Source organism: Anneissia japonica, unplaced genomic scaffold (genome assembly GCF_011630105.1).
Source record: "Anneissia japonica isolate Jap-2015-1 unplaced genomic scaffold, ASM1163010v1 scaffold4536_len1192065_cov207, whole genome shotgun sequence".
Lineage (NCBI taxonomy): Eukaryota > Metazoa > Echinodermata > Crinoidea > Comatulida > Comatulidae > Anneissia > Anneissia japonica.
The window spans coordinates 522,775-544,435 of record NW_022703183.1 but is presented as its reverse complement, the minus strand read 5'-3'; the positions used below and the strand labels follow the sequence as shown (position 1 = coordinate 544,435).

At 33.2% G+C, this 21,661-nt stretch overlaps 4 protein-coding genes across 5 annotated transcripts; 2 read left to right on the top strand and 2 right to left on the bottom strand.

The window, feature by feature from the left end:
* The first annotated feature begins 268 nt into the window (after positions 1 to 268).
* Positions 269 to 3,892, top strand: LOC117104348 (DNA polymerase delta subunit 4-like). 2 transcript variants are annotated; one of them, XR_004444728.1, is made up of 5 exons: positions 269 to 505; positions 1,438 to 1,530; positions 2,191 to 2,302; positions 2,732 to 3,163; positions 3,239 to 3,892. XR_004444728.1 is itself a non-coding variant. In XM_033245170.1 (4 exons), exons 1-4 carry the CDS (start codon positions 394 to 396, stop codon positions 2,754 to 2,756), a joined length of 342 nt encoding a protein of 113 aa, XP_033101061.1. In that variant the 5' UTR covers positions 269 to 393; the 3' UTR covers positions 2,757 to 3,892. The 2 variants fall into 2 exon arrangements, 1 of the variants encoding a protein (XP_033101061.1); XM_033245170.1 differs by having other exon boundaries at positions 2,732 to 3,892.
* A 325-nt stretch (positions 3,893 to 4,217) lies between these two features.
* LOC117104347 (mitochondrial import inner membrane translocase subunit Tim22-like) lies at positions 4,218 to 7,114 on the bottom strand. Its single transcript, XM_033245168.1, has 4 exons — positions 6,851 to 7,114; positions 6,425 to 6,609; positions 6,229 to 6,301; positions 4,218 to 5,092 (listed from the first exon to the last, which is right to left on the bottom strand). Exons 1-4 carry the CDS (start codon positions 7,086 to 7,088, stop codon positions 5,010 to 5,012), a joined length of 579 nt encoding a protein of 192 aa, XP_033101059.1. The 5' UTR covers positions 7,089 to 7,114; the 3' UTR covers positions 4,218 to 5,009.
* An 899-nt stretch (positions 7,115 to 8,013) lies between these two features.
* Positions 8,014 to 15,358, top strand: LOC117104346 (60S acidic ribosomal protein P0-like). The gene is made up of 9 exons (XM_033245167.1): positions 8,014 to 8,078; positions 9,303 to 9,396; positions 9,888 to 9,987; positions 11,049 to 11,124; positions 12,371 to 12,605; positions 13,117 to 13,225; positions 14,044 to 14,120; positions 14,499 to 14,639; positions 15,090 to 15,358. The coding sequence occupies exons 2-9, from the start codon at positions 9,343 to 9,345 to the stop codon at positions 15,237 to 15,239; spliced, it is 942 nt and encodes a 313-aa protein (XP_033101058.1). The 5' UTR covers positions 8,014 to 8,078; positions 9,303 to 9,342; the 3' UTR covers positions 15,240 to 15,358.
* A 248-nt stretch (positions 15,359 to 15,606) lies between these two features.
* On the bottom strand, positions 15,607 to 20,948 carry LOC117104345 (beta-glucuronidase-like). The gene is made up of 12 exons (XM_033245166.1): positions 20,801 to 20,948; positions 20,215 to 20,390; positions 19,581 to 19,723; positions 19,030 to 19,220; positions 18,766 to 18,906; positions 18,417 to 18,592; positions 18,093 to 18,242; positions 17,403 to 17,493; positions 17,080 to 17,256; positions 16,390 to 16,525; positions 15,954 to 16,280; positions 15,607 to 15,912 (listed from the first exon to the last, which is right to left on the bottom strand). The coding sequence occupies exons 1-11, from the start codon at positions 20,921 to 20,923 to the stop codon at positions 16,054 to 16,056; spliced, it is 1,731 nt and encodes a 576-aa protein (XP_033101057.1). The 5' UTR covers positions 20,924 to 20,948; the 3' UTR covers positions 15,607 to 15,912; positions 15,954 to 16,053.
* Between the last annotated feature and the right edge of the window lie 713 nt (positions 20,949 to 21,661).

The window sequence follows — 21,661 nt, the reverse complement described above, 5'->3', positions numbered from 1 at the left end:
GCACTCTGACATAGCCTGGGCCTATGTCTTACTCCATTATACAAAGAGGACAACTACTATTTAAAATTAACTATTATTTTTTTTAAATAATATTGAAAAGTTCTGTATAATAATTTTGTAAATGTGTGTTCTAATTAATTATAAAAGAGACGAATTTTGTGGCTTTTACTAACTTTTTAAATACTGTAAACAGTTAAATCAAATTCGATACCCCTCTATCTCGAATGGAAAACTCTTTAATTGAATCAAAACAAATAATGAAGGCGTGATAGGACATGTTGTAGTATAGACTGTACTGTATTTTAAACTAAAGTGAGAAGCAAACATATTTATTACATTTGTTGTATTTACGTGGTTGTAGTTCTAGGTCTGGTCCTCTGCTGTTTTATAAATATGTCTTCATCCAAGTTATCTACCTACTTTCGTGTAAAGAAAGAATCTAGCGAATCATCAAAGAAGAAAAGAAATAAACAAGAAAAGATTCTGCCAAAACGAACAGCAACAGGTTGGTACTTTCGTCTTTGTCTATACTATAGTATAGATAGGCTAGGCCTAGTACTGTACTGTGTAGGCTAGGCCTGCCCACATTGAGGCCGAGATGCTAACCTCCTCCTTCTAGATAGGCATATGCCACATAAACACGCCTAGGAAAGTGGATGAAGTAGTAGTAGCACAATCCCAAGTGCCTAGCTAGTGGAAAGCGTGCAAAAGGATAGGTGAAGGCTTTAGGCCGCATTTTGTTGTTTCACTCTATTTTGATGATTAATTATTAATGTAGTAGTAGGCCTAGGCTTACAGTATTTTGATGATGTAATATTGATTAACTTTATATTTAACACTTTTAGTTCCGAGGTTATGCATGTAATTGTAATGCAATAGGAACTATTCGTGTTTGTGGGTGTGTGTGTTTGTGTGTGTTTGTGTGTGTGTGTGTAGACTTCCATGTAGTTAAAGAAGTGACAGTGACATGCCTAATTGTAAATGGTCAACTCTCGATTTATTCCCACTCAATCTTGACAGACTGCCCCACATTGCCTGTGGAAAATATCAAGTTTCCATTGACATATAAACTAGTGGAAACAGTCCTAACATAGCAAAGTATTGTGTTTACTGATGATACTGCATTTAGTAAATAGGCCAAATAATTTTCAAATAAAACCAATTTGTTATAAAATTTTATTTTTGTTAATACATTTTGAAACTTTTTTCTGTACACAGACATTGTGACCTAAACTTGACCCAAACTGTTTATTCAAAAGAATTGTTAATCACTAAATACTGTAAAGTCGAGCAATCGTTTCGTATTTTATTTTCAACTTTTTTTTAATGGAATTGCCGTAAACAAGTTTAGGTTAAAATGATAATTCTAATGGCTATTCCACTGAGTTATCAGCCGCTTGTTTGAAGGCCAGTTATGATTTTGAAATTTTGCTTCAGAGCCTGAACTGACTGCTGCAGATATTTTGCATCAGAAACAACTGCAGGTGTTGCGGGCATTTGACCTCAAGTGGGAGTATGGGCCCTGTGTAGGTCAGTCAATATTTTCATTATTTTTTATTATTCAATATTGGACACGTAGCACTTATTAATTATTATTTATTATTTATTTATTTATTATTATCATTATCATTTATTATTATTATTGTTATTATTATTGTTATTATTAATATTATTATTTATTCAGGAAAAAGATGTACAGAATGTAACACAAGTCTATAAATCAATTGAACATAACGTTAAGTACATTAAAAATACCATAGTCATTAGCTGCCAGGATAGCACAAAAGCATCCTAAACCACTGTCACCAAATAGGTAAGGTTTTAATTTTAGCCTCTATTAAATAAATATACTTTCAGTTTTTGTTACGTTCTTTTTCACATGTTAGATCTGTATGATAATTTTTCATACCTTCAAAGATAATATATTTGTTCAGATAATTATACAATTTGCATATTTATGCATTAATATTTTAATTTAAATTACTGTACTACTATACTAATTGTATTAATGATGATGTATTTTATTACTATATTATATCTTAATGTTGTTAATTTATTCTACTATTATTATAATGATTAGGCTTACTGTATGGTTAATATTAATTTTATTACTGTATTGATAATTAATATTATTGATTTATCAGTTTTAATATTCAATGGTATTTTTTCACATTGTTTTGTGTACAACAGGTGTAAGTAGGCTAGAGAGGTGGGAACATGCTGAGCAACATAACCTAAACCCCCCACCTGCTATAAAGAAGTTAATTGAGGATCATATTGATGATGAAACTTACACCCAGTGGTAAGTACTTTACTTTCTTTAATTCCAACTCATACATCATATCAATTACCTGAAATTAATATTATTTTTTGTTCCCGTGTATTTAGAATAAATATAGAAAAGCCTCTTTCACATCTATTCCAGTTATTTTTATTCAAATTCACCTTTTAAAATTTTAAAATTGACAAGAAAAAGACAGTACTGTACACATTCTAGTGTCAAAGAGGGCAACAGCTGGTAAACACATCTAAAACAGTTAGTTATTCTTCTGATTTCATTCATTGCTTGAGATATATTTTATTCATACTGTATAACAATTGTTTTTATTTAGTTGTTTGTTGAGAATAAATAAATAAAAATCATATTTTTATTTAAAAATATGAATCATCAGTGAAATTTTCATAAAAAATTCTAAGAAATTACTGTGTTAATTGTGTCATTGTCTATTAGTGTGTGGAATGGCTTTGAGATATGACATGTTTGTGAACTCTGGAGAGGGAAGAACAAACTACCAAGGCTACACAAGGAAGACACTTGGTGAATTGGAATTTACCATAATCATCTATTGATCAAAGGAATGTACATTGTGTTAAATCCATTACATGAAGTAATGTTTAATGGCACAAAACAATGATGGCTTCTATTTGTTACGCGTACATCGCAGAGAACGCCATCTTGTGTTTATAGGATCTTTGAGAAACATTTAATGCTGGAATGAATATTGCAATGCGCTGTGCACACTGGCAAGTTTCTTGTGACAGATATCTGTGATCAACCCATATATGGGCATGATGATAATGATGTAATATCACACCCATATACAGGTAAATTTTATCGGAAAATTTACCTGTATATGTATATGATGTAATATCACACCCACAGGTAAATTTTATCTGAAAATAAATTTACCTGTATATGGGCATGATGATAATGATGTAATATCACACCCATATACAGGTAAATTTTCAGATTAAATTAATAGTGTTATTAGAGAGCTTACTGTACCACAAGGACCAAATAATGTTTGAATTGAAAAACAATGACTGAGCAAATAATTTGCGTTCTTTTTCAAATTAGCGCAAACAATCCCATGTTTGGAAGGTTTGTAAATCACTGTGTTCATTCAAGTGATTATATTTTATTTAGGAGTTACATTAATACTATTTTAAGATCTGTTATAGTTTTATAATAGTATTTGAAAAATATAATGTTTTATAATAGTTGATTTTAACAAAGCAAAATGAGCTACATATGATTCATATCATATAACTATATGGTAGAATTCCATGTTGTGTTGAGTTTCGTAGAAACTGAATTTTCTATAAATATGTAAGTACAGTAAATGATCCATTGACGTTTAAATTAAAAATGAATGAATGATATATAATAAATATACTGTATGCGGTGCATTTGGGATGTGATGTCACAAGGAAAGCAATACTGTATGTAGATTCTATTGGTGTTTTCTTATAGTATTTTAACATGTTTAAATTTTTTTCATATTTCTACATATTTAAGAAGAAGTTAGTACAAAGATTTTAATAGCATAATACATTAGTTGTAGTGAGTGCTGTATTGTTATTATCACAATAAAATGCAAAAACCATTGTATTTGGCAACCTTTTGTACTTTTGTTCTCAAGTAATGTTTTTGTTAGACTTTCAAATACCGCAGTTCTTTGTTCATTCATTCCTTTACCAAAAGTTCCACTTGGAGTATGTATTATACTTTCAATCCTTTACAGTATCTCCTTCTTCATGAGAAATTCACTTTCCATACAATGATTGTGTACAGAGCAACTGTGGTATTTTCCAGAAACAGCTTGGAAATTTAAATAACAGTGGAGAATTACAGAAGGATTTGTTGGTGTTTCTTTGTAAGGAACAAAATCTGTATGCATCTCATTTGTAATAGTATCAATTTGTGGGCCTGTAGGTGTGTGGGAATAAAATACTTTATTTTCAGCAATTTTCCATTTAAATACTCTAATAAACTACAGTAATAGTGTTTTTGAGTACCATATTTCAATAAGCACAATCTCTAAGTGCCCCACCATAGATCCTCCATTGATTCTCCCTGTTACATTATGTGTCCAATTGTCAATTTCAGTATAGATCTTCCGTAGTGTTAAGGAAATTCAACCAAATTATGTGCATATAAAAATGGAGAAAAATACTACCAGGATTTATTATTCAACCCATCAAAAGGGGCACTCTCCAACTGGGCAGCAATCAAAAAATCGCTAACCAAGTGTGAATGAAATCATTTAGATGGATGCTGTTTTTACATTTACAAATACTTTGCAACAAACTACAGAAAATTTCCATTTACTGTGCAGTACTTAGTAAAATGATGAGATCAAGTTGAGAACTGTATGAATGCACGCTGTATGTATTTATACATTATTTTTGCAAGGATATTGCCTGTACCGGTAAGAGTAGTGTTTTGGTATATTTCATCAGAATGCAGAAGACAAATATTAACATTCAATATCGTAGTATAAAAACAAAACAAGCTGTTTAAACTATCTTTTAAACATTTAGTTGTTTTCATATTTCTCTCTGAAGGAATCAGAATAAAAGTCTGCAAAGTCTTGTTTTAGTTGAGCTTTTAACAACACAATAAGCTTATTTTGCTTTGTATTAATCATAGATTACATATCTGACATCGAGTGCTGACTGTTGATTATAATCCATAAGGTTTACAAATTTCCCATATTGCACTTGGATCAATGAGGATGTAGGTAATAGTCAATGGCCATGGAAAAAGCTGCAAATCCAGCACAGCCTAGCATACCTGGTTTAATTCCGGCTGAAATAAAAAACATAAAACAAATTTGAAGCTTATAGAAATACAGTAATCAATATTGATTTATGTTAATAATTATGATTATGTTAGTGTTCTGGGTAGATCTGCATTGAGTTTGTATAACCATCATCATTCTATTAATTATTACAATATCTATGTAATTTTATAAACATGAAAATTATGTCAACTTTTCAATAGCAATATTCTATTCATTTCATAAGGCACAACTTTTTATACCTTGTTTAGCAAACCCGCCGCATGCCAATAATGATGATTTCAAATAAAAATAAATTTTTTGACCAATTAGCGCACTTGTTGCCATGAAAAATGGAAATTTCAAAAACAGTTAAAAGTCTTGAAATCTCCAATAATAAGATATGTATGTTACATCCTAATTACTGTATATAAATTTAAAGCATTTAACCATCCCATTACTATACTGTTTACTTACTAATAAAATTTTATTTTTATTTTTTTCTCCATCTGAATGTTTTTACCAAAACTATTTGCTAAATAAGAAGAAATGTTTCCACCCTCTAGCAATATCTTAAAAATTGTTCACGAAACAAGGTATAAAAAAAGGTCTCGCCATATGGATAGGCCCCTACTATTCCAGGCTTTATAAACACTTCATGAAAAAAAAGTAAACAATGATTGCATATTCACAAATCTACATATAATGCCAAGTAAAATGAAAAAGTAATTTTTTGTACTAACATTTTGACAAAAAGAGAATGAGGGCACTTTTTTCTTTTTTTTTACTCCGAGATGGTAAATCCAAGATGGTCGATTTGAAACAGCTCTACTACTTTCTTACTTTTTACGAAGTAGACACATTGGAAGCAAATAAAAGAAGCACTGGACATGATTCATAAAATTTGTATATCCAACCACGAATGATCAAGAGAGGAATTTTACTGATGTCATTTAGCCAGATTTTCGTACATTTCGTAAAATGAAGGAAATTTTAAAAAATAAGAATTTGATGAGACAGAGAAAATAGGTGCGTAAGGGGATAAGAAACTAGTACTTTTTTTTTATTTGGCCTAATTATGTTGCTTCCTGATTGAGGAGAAACGACTAGAATTAATAGTCTATTACTATACTAAAATGATGTACTGTCTGTATTTAATACTTGCCTCTTAGACCTATGGCGCCCCCTGTTACACAACCAGCTATCGGGCTGTTCTTCCAATCACTCTGCCCCCGATGCTAAATAAAAAAGGATAATGTATGTATTAAAAATCCTTCATTTGCAGCAAAATATTTCAGTCCTACCACTGCTGCCTTCCCATCACATACTTCTTAATAAATGATATTTAGTAAATCTTTTACCGATTCAACAAGACATTCTACACCTGCAAACATAGCACCAATAACTGCAAAATTCTTAGCATGAAAAAAACTTTTCTTTCCCATATCTTTAAGGACATCTCTTGCTCGTTGTTTAGCTAATTTATCGGGGTCAACTGGGTCCACACTTGCAGCAAATAGGCCAATTGCTGCTCCTAATCCAAAACCTGGTACAGAAAACAGAATATAATTAAATGTATAGTAAATTTAATTAACAATAAACCGGCAGTGGTGAGTGGTACACTACAAAGGCAGCACAGACACACATATTTCATTAATGAAGGATCCATAGCTAGTAAAAAAAGAACACCTACGTTTTGGGTACAAAAGGAAATTATATAGATAATATAACACTAGATATCCCATAACCTAGATGTTTTCTATAATTATATAGTGTTTTGAACTGACCTAAAACACAACTAATTACAGTTTTGAATGTACAGCTCTCGAAAACACCCTCAACCAATAATTCGTTTTTCTGTTTAAATGGATGTGGAATCCCGAATGTTCTTATTTCGTCACTTGACTTCTTCTTATTCGGGCCCATCAGCAGTTCCATCATGTTTAGAGTCGAAAATGGTATATTAGATGCTTCGTTTTCTTTAAATTCGTTCACATTTTCAACCTTTTCCATGGAGGCTGCCATCTTGAATTTTTTATTTGGCTTTTCAAACAATTGAGGGCGCAATCTATATTTTTTTGTGAAGTTACTGTAAATAATTTCAATTTTGATACTTGTTTTGGGCCATATTGATTACAGTAGTAGCTTTTCCCATTGTTACTTTCTTTTGTGTAGGAAGTTTCGAAATCGAATGGGGGATTGGAGAGGGATAATGCTGCTGGAGGTAAAATGCTTTTTCTTCCTATTTAATTTATGTTTATTGCTTTCTAGCTGCAGTACTAGATTGTTTAGACTATCAAGGCTCATCCGCCCAAAACAATACACTAATACACATTGACAAAAAAATTATGAGAATTCCTAAACAAAACTTGTCATTCGCTTTTTCATTATTATTTTACTGAGGAAAAAAATAAAACAACAGATATTGTACAATGTGAGAACAACATTGTGGGCCGGGGACGCCGACGAGAGTGGGTTCTGGGTCACAGACATTAGGGCCCTTACTTGGGGTGAAGAATGTCATTGATCGTGTTCCTAGTCCACATATCAAGCGCCCTGAGCATCTTATGTTAGATGGATTTGGCGCTATATAAAACTACACTATTATTATTGAAATTTAAAAAAAAAAAAAAAAAAGTTTCTCGTTTCATTCCTCATTTTCCCTTCAAGAACCTTCCTCTTCATCGGGGAACAAAACACACCCGGAAAGTGTGTACTGATGATACAGTTTATCATTTTTTTTTTTTTTTTTTTTTTTGCTAGAATGATATAATACCATTGAGTTAGAAGACATAAACAGGATTTCCGTCATACCTAAAAAGAAACGCCCAACAAGAAACATTATTTTCGTTTATACCCTCCTTGCACAGACCTGGCATGAATACAAATGGGTCTGTGGTATTTTGTCTCGGTGCGATGCTCATTTGTTTTGCTGTTAGTTCATGCGCATGCGTAATATGATTGGCCATGTGTGTCTTTCTTTTTTCACGTCTCTTCATCTTTAACTAACATTAGGTAAAAGTTGGGTGATTAAATTCTATATTTCCATTGTGTTATGGATAGAAATTGGTTATTTTTGACACATATGTAAATTTTTGTATATACCAAAATGTGCACATTTCCATAAATTCCCAAAATATTCGTTAATTACGCTGAATCATAGGTTCTCTATGAAGATAATAACCTAGAAAGCTAGGTAGGCCTAGCTAGCCAGTCTGACTTTTTAGTCGGTACTATTAGCCTAGGCCTAAGCACTACAAGCCCGCTCGCCTTAGTACTACTACAAATAATTGGCCTAGGGCCTAGGCTTCCATTGAGTCTAAATATACAGTAAGTAGTCCTAGGCCTGTACAGTATAGATAACCTTATATTATTAAATCACTTTTTTTATTTCAACAAAAACTGAACAATTGCCACATAGGCCTATCCAGAATTTTAAAGCCCCATTCCCGGCAAAATTTCAGTTGTTAAGAAAAATCTGATTTTTTTATAATGTTATAAAGATTTATAAATATAATACGGAATTGCTAGTTTAACTGAATTTAGACATTCCTAACAATGAAAAAAATGTAAAATAATTAAGACTGAAATTTGATTTTTTTTTTTGTGTTCCACACAAAAAATAAATGCGGATGAATTTTTCATGTTTGATTTTGTGATAGGTCGTGAGAAGAAATATCGTAGGCGCCGAAAACATTAGCCTATCCAACGCTGCTAGTCTAGGCCTAGCCTTACCTCGATTTAGTTCTGTTATCACACATAAAAACGTCCGACATGATATTTTCCGTTGCTAGTACCAGGCCCACACTGTATACCAAAGCCTGCGCGAAGAATAATCCTCCGTTAAAAAATTTGGACTAGAAATCCATCCGCGCACTTTTAAAAATATGGACCAATTTCTGCGCAGATTTTTCCCCAAATTAAACTTTTACCTAATCTTGATAAACAACAGTTTATGCGGTACAGTAATTACGATTCTGCGCACCAATTTTCCTTATTCTGTTTGGATTTTATTGTATGTATGGATTGGATTGGAAGTTTGACACTTCCAGAAGACTTTCATGCACTGCTTTATACTACTTTATTCTCAGTTTTAATGTTAATTTTTACAGATAAGCAGTTGGGGCCGTAAACACAAGGGGATTTCTAAAAAATGGTAGCCAGGCCGCAAATTAGGGTTGTTGCTACAGTATAACCACTGCCATAAATAAAGTGCTTTGCTTTTTTGTTCTTTTTTAGTCTTTAAACCCCATTGAGGTAATCCTTGAAGCACATCACGATGCCCAAGGAAGACAAAGATACGTGGAAGTCAAACTACTTTTTGAAAATCATTGTAAGTACACGGTAGTGATGGCCAAGCCATCTAAAAATCAGGGGGTTGCCCACCTTAGCTCTCACGCCTGTTTATCGAATAATTAACATAATTGTAAATTTTCATGGTTACTGGCATCTTGAGACATTCCTTTGTTTTTCTATTGTGGTAGAAGGTGCTATAACAATGCATTGCATTCCATTCCTTGTTACTTTTATGGAATATGAATTGTAGGCTGAATTGTTGCTCTAAAGGTTTTTTCCATGATTACCGTAAACTGTTTTGATGATGAAAAATTTACAGATGATCTCATTGCCGTTAGGTGCTAGAGCCAGAAATGGCAGAACCCTCTAGTACTGGTGACGTTAGCTGTTTATAAATGCCTTGTGCTGTCTGATAAAACAGTCAATAATATTTTTAAAATAGATAATTTGTTCTTTTTTTATCAAGTTGTTGGTCACCTGGTTAAATAAAAGAGAAAAACTACCTTTAGTTTATTTTTTGTCTCGCAGCAACTGTTTGATGAATATCCAAAATGTTTCATCGTCGGTGTGGACAATGTTGGATCAAAGCAGATGCAAGCCATCCGTATGTCCCTAAGAGGATATGCAGGTGAGTGGCAAACAATCTTAAAAGGGACCGAGAAAGATATTTTTTTCTAGAGGGGATTTTCGATGTCAATAGAATCAACTTTAAAATTGTTTTTTGGCTATTTTTTAGGAAGTTATAGGCCATTACTATTACCCCTTTAGCAGCATGCCGTCGGTGTAAGCTGCTGTAACCAAAAATGGTGTAATGCTGCATGTGCTAAAAAACGATTTTAAAGTTGATTAGATTACTAGTGACATATCGAAAATCTTCTCTAGACAAAAAATATCATCTTTCTATTTTGAAATAAATTCATTTGGATCCAAATATAATTTGTATGAAATTTTTCATTAGTGTTGATCAAGCAAAATAAAAACCAATAGTACTCACTACGTTTCGCGAACGATCTGTTCGCTTTTTCAAGTAGACTGGTGATGTTATTTCCAGTCTGGTCTGACGTCACCTCGGTGTTGTTGAGGTCGAAGTGCATCGCTGCGTCGTCGACGAGCACCCCCTCCCCCTCTTAGTGTTGTGGTTCAATATGATATCATCATAGATATGTGATAGAATGTGTCCTCCTTCTATCATGCCACACAACTAAATCATATTCCAAATTGGGACATAAAAATATTACAGAAAGAAAGCTCATGGTTTGAACGAAAAGTTAGAGAATCTTTATGGATTAGAAAAACAACAGATACTATGAACAGAGATGAAGGAGGACACATTCTATCACATATCTATGATGATATCATATTGAACCACAACACTAAGAGGGGGAAGGGGTGCTCATCGACGACGCAGCGATGCACTTCGACCTCAACAACACCGAGGTGACGTCAGACCAGACTGGAAATAACATCACCAGTCTACTTGAAAAAGCGAACGGATCGTTCGCGAAACGTAGTGTGAGTACTATTGGTTTTTATTTTGCTGGATCAACACTAATGAAAAATTTCATACAAATCATCTTTCTAGGTCCCATTTAATTATAAGCATTTTATTAGAATAAATTTATTTTGGTTAAAAATTTATTTAACATTAGCATGATATTGACCATGTTTGCTTTAAAACATTTTTTCCAGTTGTGCTCATGGGTAAGAACACCATGATGAGAAAGGCTATCCGTAGTCATCTTGACCAGAATCCATCTCTGGAAAAGTAAGTATGTTACAGAATTTGCACAAGAACAAATATTAAAATTTGGCTAGAGAAACTGACAGACAAGGAAAAATTACTGCTAACATTATATGGTGTACTTAAATGAATGAGCAGCTTAGCTAAACTGGTGGTAACCACTATGTGTGCTTGCTAATGAATAATAGTTCATTCTTGTATAGTGAATATAAGCAAGCTCTCAATACGCTGTAGTGTTTGTTTGCTAAGTAATGGAGTTTCTTTCCAATATTTTGTCCCCCACTTCAGTTCTTTTGATGACATTTTTGTGTCTCATCTGGAGAGCTGAAAGTCTGTTTAAGTGTGCAATGTGGCCCATGGGCATGTACTGTAATTGGACAGCATATCTTTTGAAAAGGAGCTCTGGGTATTGTCTCATGATGTACTGACCAATTGACCACCGGAAAGTCGAGCTGCAAAAGGGTCTTTACATACTTTTGTGGGTTATACTTGATGAAAAATAATCAAAATTCATATTCATATATTCAGTGCAGTAAACTGTTTTGATGATGACAAATTTACAGATGATCTAATTGCCATTAGGTGCTAGAGCCAGAAATGGCAGAACCCTCTAGTACTGGTGATGTTGGCTGATCATAAATGCCTTGTGCTGTCTGATAAAACAGTCACCTGCAGGAATGCCAATATAGTGTTTAGAGTTTTATAGCTTAGTGGTTTAGATGCTTGACTTCTGATCCCAGGATTCAATTCTTGTGACAGCAAGATTTTTCTCATGATTATAATCATGATATAATAAATTGTACTTGATGATTGCCAAATAAATATTATTATTATTATTATTATTATTATTAACTCCACTCCCCAAAGTCCCATAATGTGATTTGGTTTGTAGAGCATCATCCATCTGTTAATCGCTGTTGGATGAGATTAAAATTTTACTACAATCCATATAGTGGTAAGTAGAATAGTGCAAACTTCAATGCATTCATTACAAGTTGTCTTTTTTTAGAGGATTGTGGAATACTTTTAACATCAACTTGTAGTTAGTGCAGAGTGTTAAACAAATGACCAATGTTTATTTTCATTTACGCTGATGCTCATTAAATCTTAATTATAATATTATTCATACAATTATTTTTTTTGTAAGTAATTGATTTATTCTGATGCAGAAAACAGTTTTTATGCAGACATGTTTTTATATTGGCAAATATATAATATTTAATTAAATTATTTAGATATACGTCACTAACATTTTGTGTGTGCTTTTTAGGCTACTGCCGTACATCAAGGGCAACGTTGGGTTTGTCTTCACCAAGCTTGAGTTGAGTGATATCCGAGAGAAGATCTTGGACAACAAGGTTGCTGCCCCTGCTAAAGCAGGAGCCCTCGCTCCAATCGATGTGTTCATACCAGCTCAGAACACTGGCCTTGGACCAGAGAAAACGTCTTTCTTCCAGGCTTTGTCTATCCAGACAAAAATTGCCAGGGGTACCATTGAAATCTTGGTAGGTTTATCATGTTTCTTTTGCATTTTTAATGATCATCATAGATGCTGATGTCTTACAACCTTTGCATGCTTAAGAAGATTTCCCAAGCCACATCAATTTTTAGCGAAATTTTGCATAGACTCATTGAATTTTCAGTTGTGTTCTTAGTCGTTTTGTTTTCTAGCCTCTTGAATTTGCTGATTTTTGTGATCCAGTACCTTGTGCATTGGTAAATCAGAGTTGAGACAAAAAAAAAGGTGTTTGCACCAATTCGTCTTCTTTCAACTACTCTACTCCATTTGTCGTCTTTGACATGTGAAATTAATTTTTGCTAATATCATTTGTTGCCTAATTACCCCTAAAAATATCCTCTGAAAATACTTTTATTCCTTCTTACATTACATGAGTAGACCATAGTTTAATTTATATACAGAAATATGCAGGCAACATAGAATAGCAGAAACATAGCGGTATATTTTAAGCATTGGTCTTTCAGAAGCTCTTTTGATATCTTTTTTTATTAATGCAGAACAAAGTCCACTTGATCAAGGTAGACGAAAAGGTTGGTGCATCTGAGGCCACACTCTTGAACATGTTGAAGATCTCCCCATTCTCCTATGGGCTCAAGATCATGCAAGGTGAGTTTGAACAAGGTTTATTAAAAAGAAAATTGTTGTGGAATTATTCTATCAGGATTGATAGAATATGTACCTGCACACCTAAACATATTAGAAATGTATTAATTAAATTGTCACATATATTTGATTTTGTGTTCTCTGAGGCACAATAATTTGGTCTGAAATAAATTGTACATGCTAATTTATTGGCCCCCATGAGCATGCTCATGTTTTCACAACTCAGTAATGTTGCATGCAAGATGCATTAATCTTTGACTTTAGATTATAAGCATGCTAGGCAAAGAGAATGCACAAACAAGGCGTGTCGAATGGCCAAGCCAAGGCAGGTGCACCACAGCCATAATATCGGTAGTGGAACAATTCTTGGATAAGGACTATAAATCCTAGGCCCAGTGTATACAATTGGCTCATGTGCACTTTAAAAGAACCCAGTACATCTTTAGAGATAGTAGGGTACAAGTATTGGTATGGGCATTTATAATGCGCCTCTTCCTTGCGGTTATAAAGCGCAGTTCTTTTCCCTGGTCACTTGGTCCACATGCTAAGTGTTGCTGCTGGTAATCGGAGCAGGCAACCCCACCAGGTACCCATTTATACTCCTGGGTGGAGAGAAGCAATGCAGATAAAGTGTCTTGCTCAAGGACACAAGCGAAATGCACAGAGAGGGATTGAAAACCTGATCTCAAGTTTGGGAAACCAAACCGTTCCCGATGCAGCCCCTGTTGCCTTTATGGACCATTAGGTCCTTTACAGGCTGTACCTATGTAAATGTAAACAATTAATGACATATTCTGTATTTATATAAATTTGTCTGGCAGTGTTTGAGGCTGGAACTGTATTTGATCCATCAATCTTGGACATCACCGATGAAGACCTCATCAAACGTTTCCATGAGGTAAGTTTCTATTTTTACAATTATCTCATGACAGGCTTTGTATTTATGAAAGTTCTATGATATCTCTGAACTAAAGTAATAAAATAGTGTAGCATGCTTGTTGATATCAATATAATTTACATAATACAAGACCAGTAATAAATAGTTGAACAACTACATACAATTATGTTATAAATAAAAAACTTGTAAATTGGAATATCAATTGATATATATTTTTCTATATAGACCATTGTCTACCACTCCAATAATTTTTATGAAGACCCATTTATTAGTTTTGTATAATCTTGCTAACATAGAGACAAACAGCAGTGCATACATAACTTCTTCTGCGGAGGTAATTACTATATCCTGAAGTTGTGTTGTATGATTGTGTTTTAGGGAGTCCGCAACATCGCCAGTGTATGTCTTCAGATCGGTTATCCAACCGTAGCGAGTGTACCGCATTCCATCATCAACGGTTTCAAGAACCTTCTCGCTGTCGCTTGTGCAACTGAAATTGAATTCAAGGAAGCTGAAAGTGTAAGTTATCTATTCAAAGATTATGCCAAGTTGAACTGAAAATAGGCATCTGATAGGGGCATGAGTATACTGCAGTCTAGGTCAAAATTGCCACTAAACCACACCGCTTAACCTTACCGCTTAACCACAGCTCCACTGTTTCAGTCATTGGTATGAGAGAGAGTGGGGGGGGGGTTGATGAGCTATGCTTGATAATGATTATTATGTGTTCTTATTTGAGCAATGCTATTATTTTTCTGTTTGTTTAAATATTAACCTGGTTTCCATAAAATCGCTACACTGTTGCACTGCTTAGCAGTCCCCTACAGAATCGGAAAGGCCTCCGATTTGGCCGACCAATCAACATCACCGAAAACTGCCGGTGATAGTGTGTAGAGATTGTATGGAAACCAGGCTTTAATATGTAGGTGGATGTGCATTGTATTAATTATTTTGATTTGTATTTTGTAGGTGAAGAGCTACTTGGCTGATCCATCAGCATTCGTTGTGGCTGCAGCTCCAGCTGCCGGTGGAGGAGCTGCAGAGGAGAAGAAAGAAGAAGCCAAGGTAGAAGAGGAAGAGGAATCTGATGATGACATGGGCTTTGGTCTCTTTGATTAATTTCTGTGAAGAGCCAAGTACTCAAAATGATATAGTAACCCAAAGCAGTTAGTTCTTTGATTTAGTAAATTCCATCAGTCAAATTTTTGAATAAAGAACTATAATGATAAGAAAAGCTATATTGTGTTTGTGGTTTTTTGTTTAGACTGCAGTACTAAACCAAGGTTGGGGTTTAATTACTGTAATGCATTTACCTTAAATTTATCAAATCCATATGCTGAACATTATCTGTACAATTTACTTGCCATAGATATTGAGCATTTTATGTACTGCATATTTCTTTGCGTAATGACTGTACAAAACATCAGTGAAAACAAGCAGGAATATGCATACAATTAATGGAGGCATACTAGGTACAAGTGTACAAACTTGAGATTTTATTTTGGAATTCATTCATAATTACAAAAATACAGATACAACTAAATCCCAAGTATATTTTTGCACCCAATACCAATGGTGGACAGGGACCCAAACTGGCACCGATTCAGTAACTATACAAGGGGTGCTGGGGCTTGTAGCAAGCGCTAATTCTCTTTTTACTATTGGGTATTGGAAACTATTTTTAAGCACTTAAGACATTTATATGGATACAGTTCAATAATATTTTTTGTTTAGTAATACAGTAATTATCTCAATAGTCATTTTTCTCTTCTAAAAAAGGCGATACTGTATTATACTGCAGTTGGACTGCCACTGCCCAGCCCAACACACAAAACATGAAGAGATTTGATGGCAAAAAACAAAATGGTAGTACTGTATTTACCAAATGCCAAAAACCTTTAAACTTGCACACATCTTGGCATCCTAAAATGTTCTATAAAATTGTTTTTATTTCTATTTGATGGTCACCAACAGAGACTGTCTTTAGGAAATACTCTGGAAAGTGTCTTCTAGAGATATACTGATGTTTTTGTGATTTGTCTTGTGACATGGTTGTGTTACCAATTTGGTGGTATCGTTTCTTGATGATCCTAGCAACAGACTTTGGTTGTCTCTGCCTCGTTAAGATTCCTTTCTTGTTTCCTCCAACTCGAGTTGTACCTGAAAAAAAAAATCCTTGAACTTAGAATTGTTAAAGTATTCAAGAATGTTCAGTTACATGAAGATTAGAAATAGAAAAATTTGTTATCAACATGCAAAAGATACTTACTCTGAGCCGTCATAAAATCAGCAAAATTCCAGATCATTTCTCCAACAAAGAATTTACCCCTGACCTCATCAAACACTTTGAAATACTCTGTTAAAAGATCTATCTGGTATTCCTCACTAAACATCATTGGGGGATCCTGAAATGAAGATTCACACTGTCCATCAGGGATTGGTAGACCATATTGTATAAAGTTTTTTAATTGAGTGGATGATACTCAAAAACCAGCTCAAATTTGTGTGGAAAATTACTAGGAAAATAATTACTGTACTGCATAATACATTGTTTATATATTAAGATTAGGTCAAAGCCTAATTTTCGGCACACTTCGCAGACATCGTCCCTTATTTTCCCAAATGTGCAGAGGATATTTTCCCACTCATGGCTTACTTTACAATGTGGTTGATAGATAACAAAAATCCATATCTTACACTGCAACTTTTGCCTCTTTTGATTGCAAAATTATGGTGCTTGACAAATTGCATTCTTATACTTTTCATACAGTGATAAAGTAGTTGATGCATCCATTGACTCTCAGAGACATAGACAGGGGTGAGCATGCCCCTTACTTAGTCATCAAGTCCCTATCCCCACATAACCATGTCAATACTGCTACACACACCGCTGTTGACTCTTATAATGTGCGACTATGAAATGATGTGGTGGTGTGGGAATAACAGAAGCATTGTTTACCATGTGTATCCCGGGTATGGTGTCGGAACCGTATTCTGTTTGAATGACAGGTCGTTGAAACTTATTGAACCATCCTCTGAGACTGTTGTTTGCTTTGTACTGAATGACCTCCAAGTGACCTGGGTCACTATACCATGAGTAGTACGTGTTGACACAAATGACATCAACATACTTCACCTGTAAAATAGTAAAGGAAAAAAAAATCAACTTCCATATTGCTGCTTATCTGTAAAAGTGAATGAAAAAATGTATATTTATTAAAGGATTGGGCACTTTGATGTCAACAAAACTATAAAAGGGTTTTAGATGAAAACAATGTTTACCACTTGATCAACATCTGGTTGACTTCCTCCTCCTATCACAAAGGTGACAGGCCGCGTTTCATCCAGTGTTCGTGTGTAGTCAATAACCCGCCTACAGAAAAAAAAGGAACACCACAATTTAGTATTGTAATATCAAGTACCGTAAACTATTTACCATTGTATGATAATAATAATAAATAATAATAATAGATTTATATAGCGCCTTTCCAAATTGATCAGAGCGCTTCACAAGGACATCATCAGAAGTAGAGTAAAATTTTACAATAATTATAGTAATTTACAATATAGGGAATACACTAAATAATTAAAATTGAACCGATATAAAAATCCAATTAGAAAAATACAAATGCGAACGACAATAAGATTTACAGTTAATACAGTAATAAAGTTACAATTATTATTATTTAAAAATCAGAAAAATACAAGATTTTAACTAATTATTCATATTTATAAAAATATAATATATACAAATTATAAGTACAAATTTACAAAGCATTACAATTAAAAGAGTAATACTTACTTTTATTAAGATAATTATTATTAATTATTTTTTTATTATTTATTTTTTATGTACTGTGTATTCTTAAATTCTTAGTACTGAACAGTTCAGATCAAGATCAAAACTAGCAAGAATCTATCCTCAATCAAAGCATACTTAGACGATATATGACTAATCAGAATCACACTCACTTGAAATAAGGTCCTGCTTCTACTCTTTTCGAGTCTGGTTCATTTGCTACAGACCACATGACCACAGATGGGTGATTCTTATCTCTGGTTACAAGTTCCTTCATGACAGCCAGATGGTGTTGCAGTGAAGTATTGCTCAAGTTCTCAATTCTTAATAGGAAAAGATTGATATCAACATCTTCACCATTTTCTATCACAATTAGGTGGAACTGTCTTTTACAATCAAATGTGGTAATGTTCACCATGCTTCCTTTGTATGGATTTAGGATAGACTGCCAAAAAGAGGATAAAGTAACTAAACAGCTGGAATATGACCTAACTTACTGCTTGATTCCGACTCCAGGACTTTCATCAATGACGACAATGCCATGACGATCACAGAGGTCCATGATCTCCTCTGCATATGGATAATGACTTGTGCGGAATGAATTGATACCTAACCACTTCATTAGGTTCATGTCCTTGATTATTGTGGGATAATCCAAGCCTTTGCCACGAATCTACAACCAAGAATTGCAAGAAGGCATTATGCTGATGCTGATGTTGATGAAGATGCTGATTTCATGCACACCAGCAAAACAGGAGTAAAATAATGATGATGCCAATGATATACACCATGCTTATAATGGGATAAATATTGATAATGCAAAGCTTTAATATAGTAAGGACTTACATCTGCATCCTCATGTTTTCCAACACCAAGGAAGTAGAAAGGTTTACCATTAATCAGAAACTCTGTCTTTGTTACTTCTACTGTACGAATACCAACTGCCAGATCATATATATCCTCATTAGAATCATCTTGCACTTGCACCTTCAAATAGTTAAAAGTTTTAAGGGCTTACTGAATATCAAGGTGCTTTTGAATGACCCTCTAATAAATAAATCATCAAATACCAAGATATAAATGTCAGTAATTAAAATCAGCTTAACATACCATGAGGGTATACAGGTACGCTGAATGGTAACTCATTGTATATGGCCACCACAAATGGGCGTTGGTGATATTCAGCTGACCACTTTCCTTCTGACCAAAGGCCACTTCAATCCCATCTGCATCAAGCAACCTGATCGTGTAAGTCACAGGTGAACTGGCGCCTTCAACACTTATGTTATAAATAACTATACCTATAGAATAAATAACCAGTATATAGTAGGCTAACTCTTTGGAAATACATTGTGTTAGGTAATTTATTTTCTATACAGTACTCTTACTCTCTAATGTGTTTTTTACCTTCTTTTACAAGTGACTTGCACTTTGATTTATAATGGATATAAGTGTAATACAAATCTCAGAGATCAGTGTATTAAATAATAGAGGGAACTGCATTGGTAGGACTTAAAGAGGAGAGAAAATGGTGGATTAGTTGAAGTGAGTGGGGCAGTAGTATAGGAGGAGGGAGAAGGGTAGATTACTTTAATATTAGGGTGAAGAATTGTAAGAGAAGTACCATAAGAGGAATATTAAGATATTTTGGAATAAATTACCAGTTGTCCCTGATATCTTAGTGACAACTGTGATGTCACTGATGTATAGCATTGGTGTAGTGTACAGCTTGACTGGACGGTGAATCCCTGCATAATTGAAGAAATCCATTTGAAGGTTCTGCACAAAGTAACCTTTGGGGTATCTGAAGTTATAATTATTGATATGAACATAATTTCATTAAATATTTCTAAGATCTAGTATTATGCATTTTATTCAGCCATCCAACAGTGTATACTAATTACACAATAAACATTACTACATAAATATAATAATAACCAAAGCAAGTCTAAAAGTAATTTTTTATAAATATTGTAAATATAAATATAAAGCATATAATTAAATTAAAGATGTATTGTCCCTGAAAATGACAAAAAAAATCATTAAAAAATAATTTTACCCATAATTTTACAGCAAAAAATGATCGAAAAACTTCTAGTCACTGAAAGTATTTTATTTTTATTATCCAGTATATAAATCAGGGTATATATTTTTTAATTAAATAATTTCTATGCTCAAGTTAATAATTTATGTTACTACAAAATGAGCAAGTTAATTTCAAAAATGATTTTTAGGATTTTTTTTTTTTCTTTTTTAGACTAACTTAACCAATCCATGCATTTTATTTATACTCACTGATCTTCAGGTTCTGGATAAGTGATGCTACCAGGGGGTAATGTGTGAGGGGTCAGAGTGTTGTTGATCGCGGCAGTTAGTCGATTGGAGGATCCAAAATTCAAAAGCTGCGTAACCTCAGCTTGGAAAGGCAGATGTCCACCCTCGTGCGCTGCAACTTGAATTCCATTTAACCACTGCATTAGGAATAAAAACAAAAACCTTGGATTTTAAACTTGAATTTAAAATACAGTAATCATAAAGCATTCATGAACTTGATTTTCCTATTTCAGGTACGGATCCAGTAGGGGGAATGTGCCCCCCACCCCAGTTATGCCACTAAATTTTAAAATGTCAATGCATATCAATGTTATGTATTGAAATTAGCGCTACTCATCTATTCTGAAAATGTTGTCCCCTCATATCCCTGCCCCACCCCCTCCCCCGTTTGAAAAATTCTGGATCTGCCCCTGTATTTTATTTATATAGGATAAGGATTGCCAGCCTAGCACATGAAATCATTAAATATTCAAATTTCTAGATGTAATAGTGCACATTTTCTATATATAGAATGCAAAAACTGTCTGGTGAATACGGTATAACTTACAACAATAGAATTATAATGAGCACTCTCAAATTTTAAAAATATTCTTTGTTTTGCTGTCTTCCAAGACCTTGGTGGAAAAAAGTTCTTCTCATACCAAACCCATCCAACAAAGTCCCGCAGCATTCTATCTTGGGTGATGTCATTAAAACTTGACGGAACTGGCATGTCAATCACATCACCTGTCTGAAAATATATACATTTTTTTTTTCATATTGCTATTTGTTCAAAAATTGAAAATATACTGGTGTAATTATACCTATTATTTAATTTATTTTAAAGCATACTCAGTAATATTCAGTGCTGATATACAGAAAAAGTGGGGAGTGGGATAATTAATATTTCTCATATTTTTTTATTTTTTGTTTCTGAATTTTTTTTTTGTACAGTTCATTTTAATTATTGTGAATAAAGAAACTGAACTGAGCATAAAATACTAAAAATACTATATATAGTATATACATAAATATGTACTGTATATATATATATATATTTATATATATATATATATTTATATATATATATATATATGTATATATATATATGATGTATATATTTATACTGTATATAAATATGTATATATCTTATATACATAAATATGTACTATATATAAATATATAGATATAAATAGAAATATATACATATATATGTATGTATGTTAACATATATATATAACATACATAAATATGTACTATATATAAATACTGTATATATATATAAATAGAAATGTATACAATTATATATATGTACATATATATATGTTAATATATATATATATATATATATATATATAATATATTACATATATATAGCATATACATATAATTTATATATATATATATATACATACATACATATACATAC

Bases quoted from the DNA above. Each gene is read 5' to 3' on its own strand.
- LOC117104348 (XM_033245170.1), top strand. From the start codon at position 394: ATGTCTTCATCCAAGTTATCTACCTACTTTCGTGTAAAGAAAGAATCT. The intron at 506-1,437 runs GTTGGTACTTTC...ATTTTGCTTCAG, and splicing joins GCCAAAACGAACAGCAACAG to AGCCTGAACTGACTGCTGCA. The intron at 2,303-2,731 runs GTAAGTACTTTA...ATTGTCTATTAG, and splicing joins GATGAAACTTACACCCAGTG to TGTGTGGAATGGCTTTGAGA.
- LOC117104346 (XM_033245167.1), top strand. From the start codon at position 9,343: ATGCCCAAGGAAGACAAAGATACGTGGAAGTCAAACTACTTTTTGAAA. The intron at 9,988-11,048 runs GTGAGTGGCAAA...CATTTTTTCCAG, and splicing joins GTCCCTAAGAGGATATGCAG to TTGTGCTCATGGGTAAGAAC. The intron at 12,606-13,116 runs GTAGGTTTATCA...TTATTAATGCAG, and splicing joins GGGGTACCATTGAAATCTTG to AACAAAGTCCACTTGATCAA.
- LOC117104347 (XM_033245168.1), bottom strand. From the start codon at position 7,088: ATGGCAGCCTCCATGGAAAAGGTTGAAAATGTGAACGAATTTAAAGAA. The intron at 6,610-6,850 runs GTCAGTTCAAAA...TTTCTGTACCAG, and splicing joins TGTAATTAGTTGTGTTTTAG to GTTTTGGATTAGGAGCAGCA. The intron at 5,093-6,228 runs GCAAGTATTAAA...TTTTTATTTCAG, and splicing joins GGGCGCCATAGGTCTAAGAG to CCGGAATTAAACCAGGTATG.
- LOC117104345 (XM_033245166.1), bottom strand. From the start codon at position 20,923: ATGCTGCGGGACTTTGTTGGATGGGTTTGGTATGAGAAGAACTTTTTT. The intron at 18,243-18,416 runs GTAAGTTAGGTC...TTTCCTATTAAG, and splicing joins CCTGGAGTCGGAATCAAGCA to AATTGAGAACTTGAGCAATA. The intron at 17,257-17,402 runs GTAAACATTGTT...ACTATTTTACAG, and splicing joins AACCAGATGTTGATCAAGTG to GTGAAGTATGTTGATGTCAT.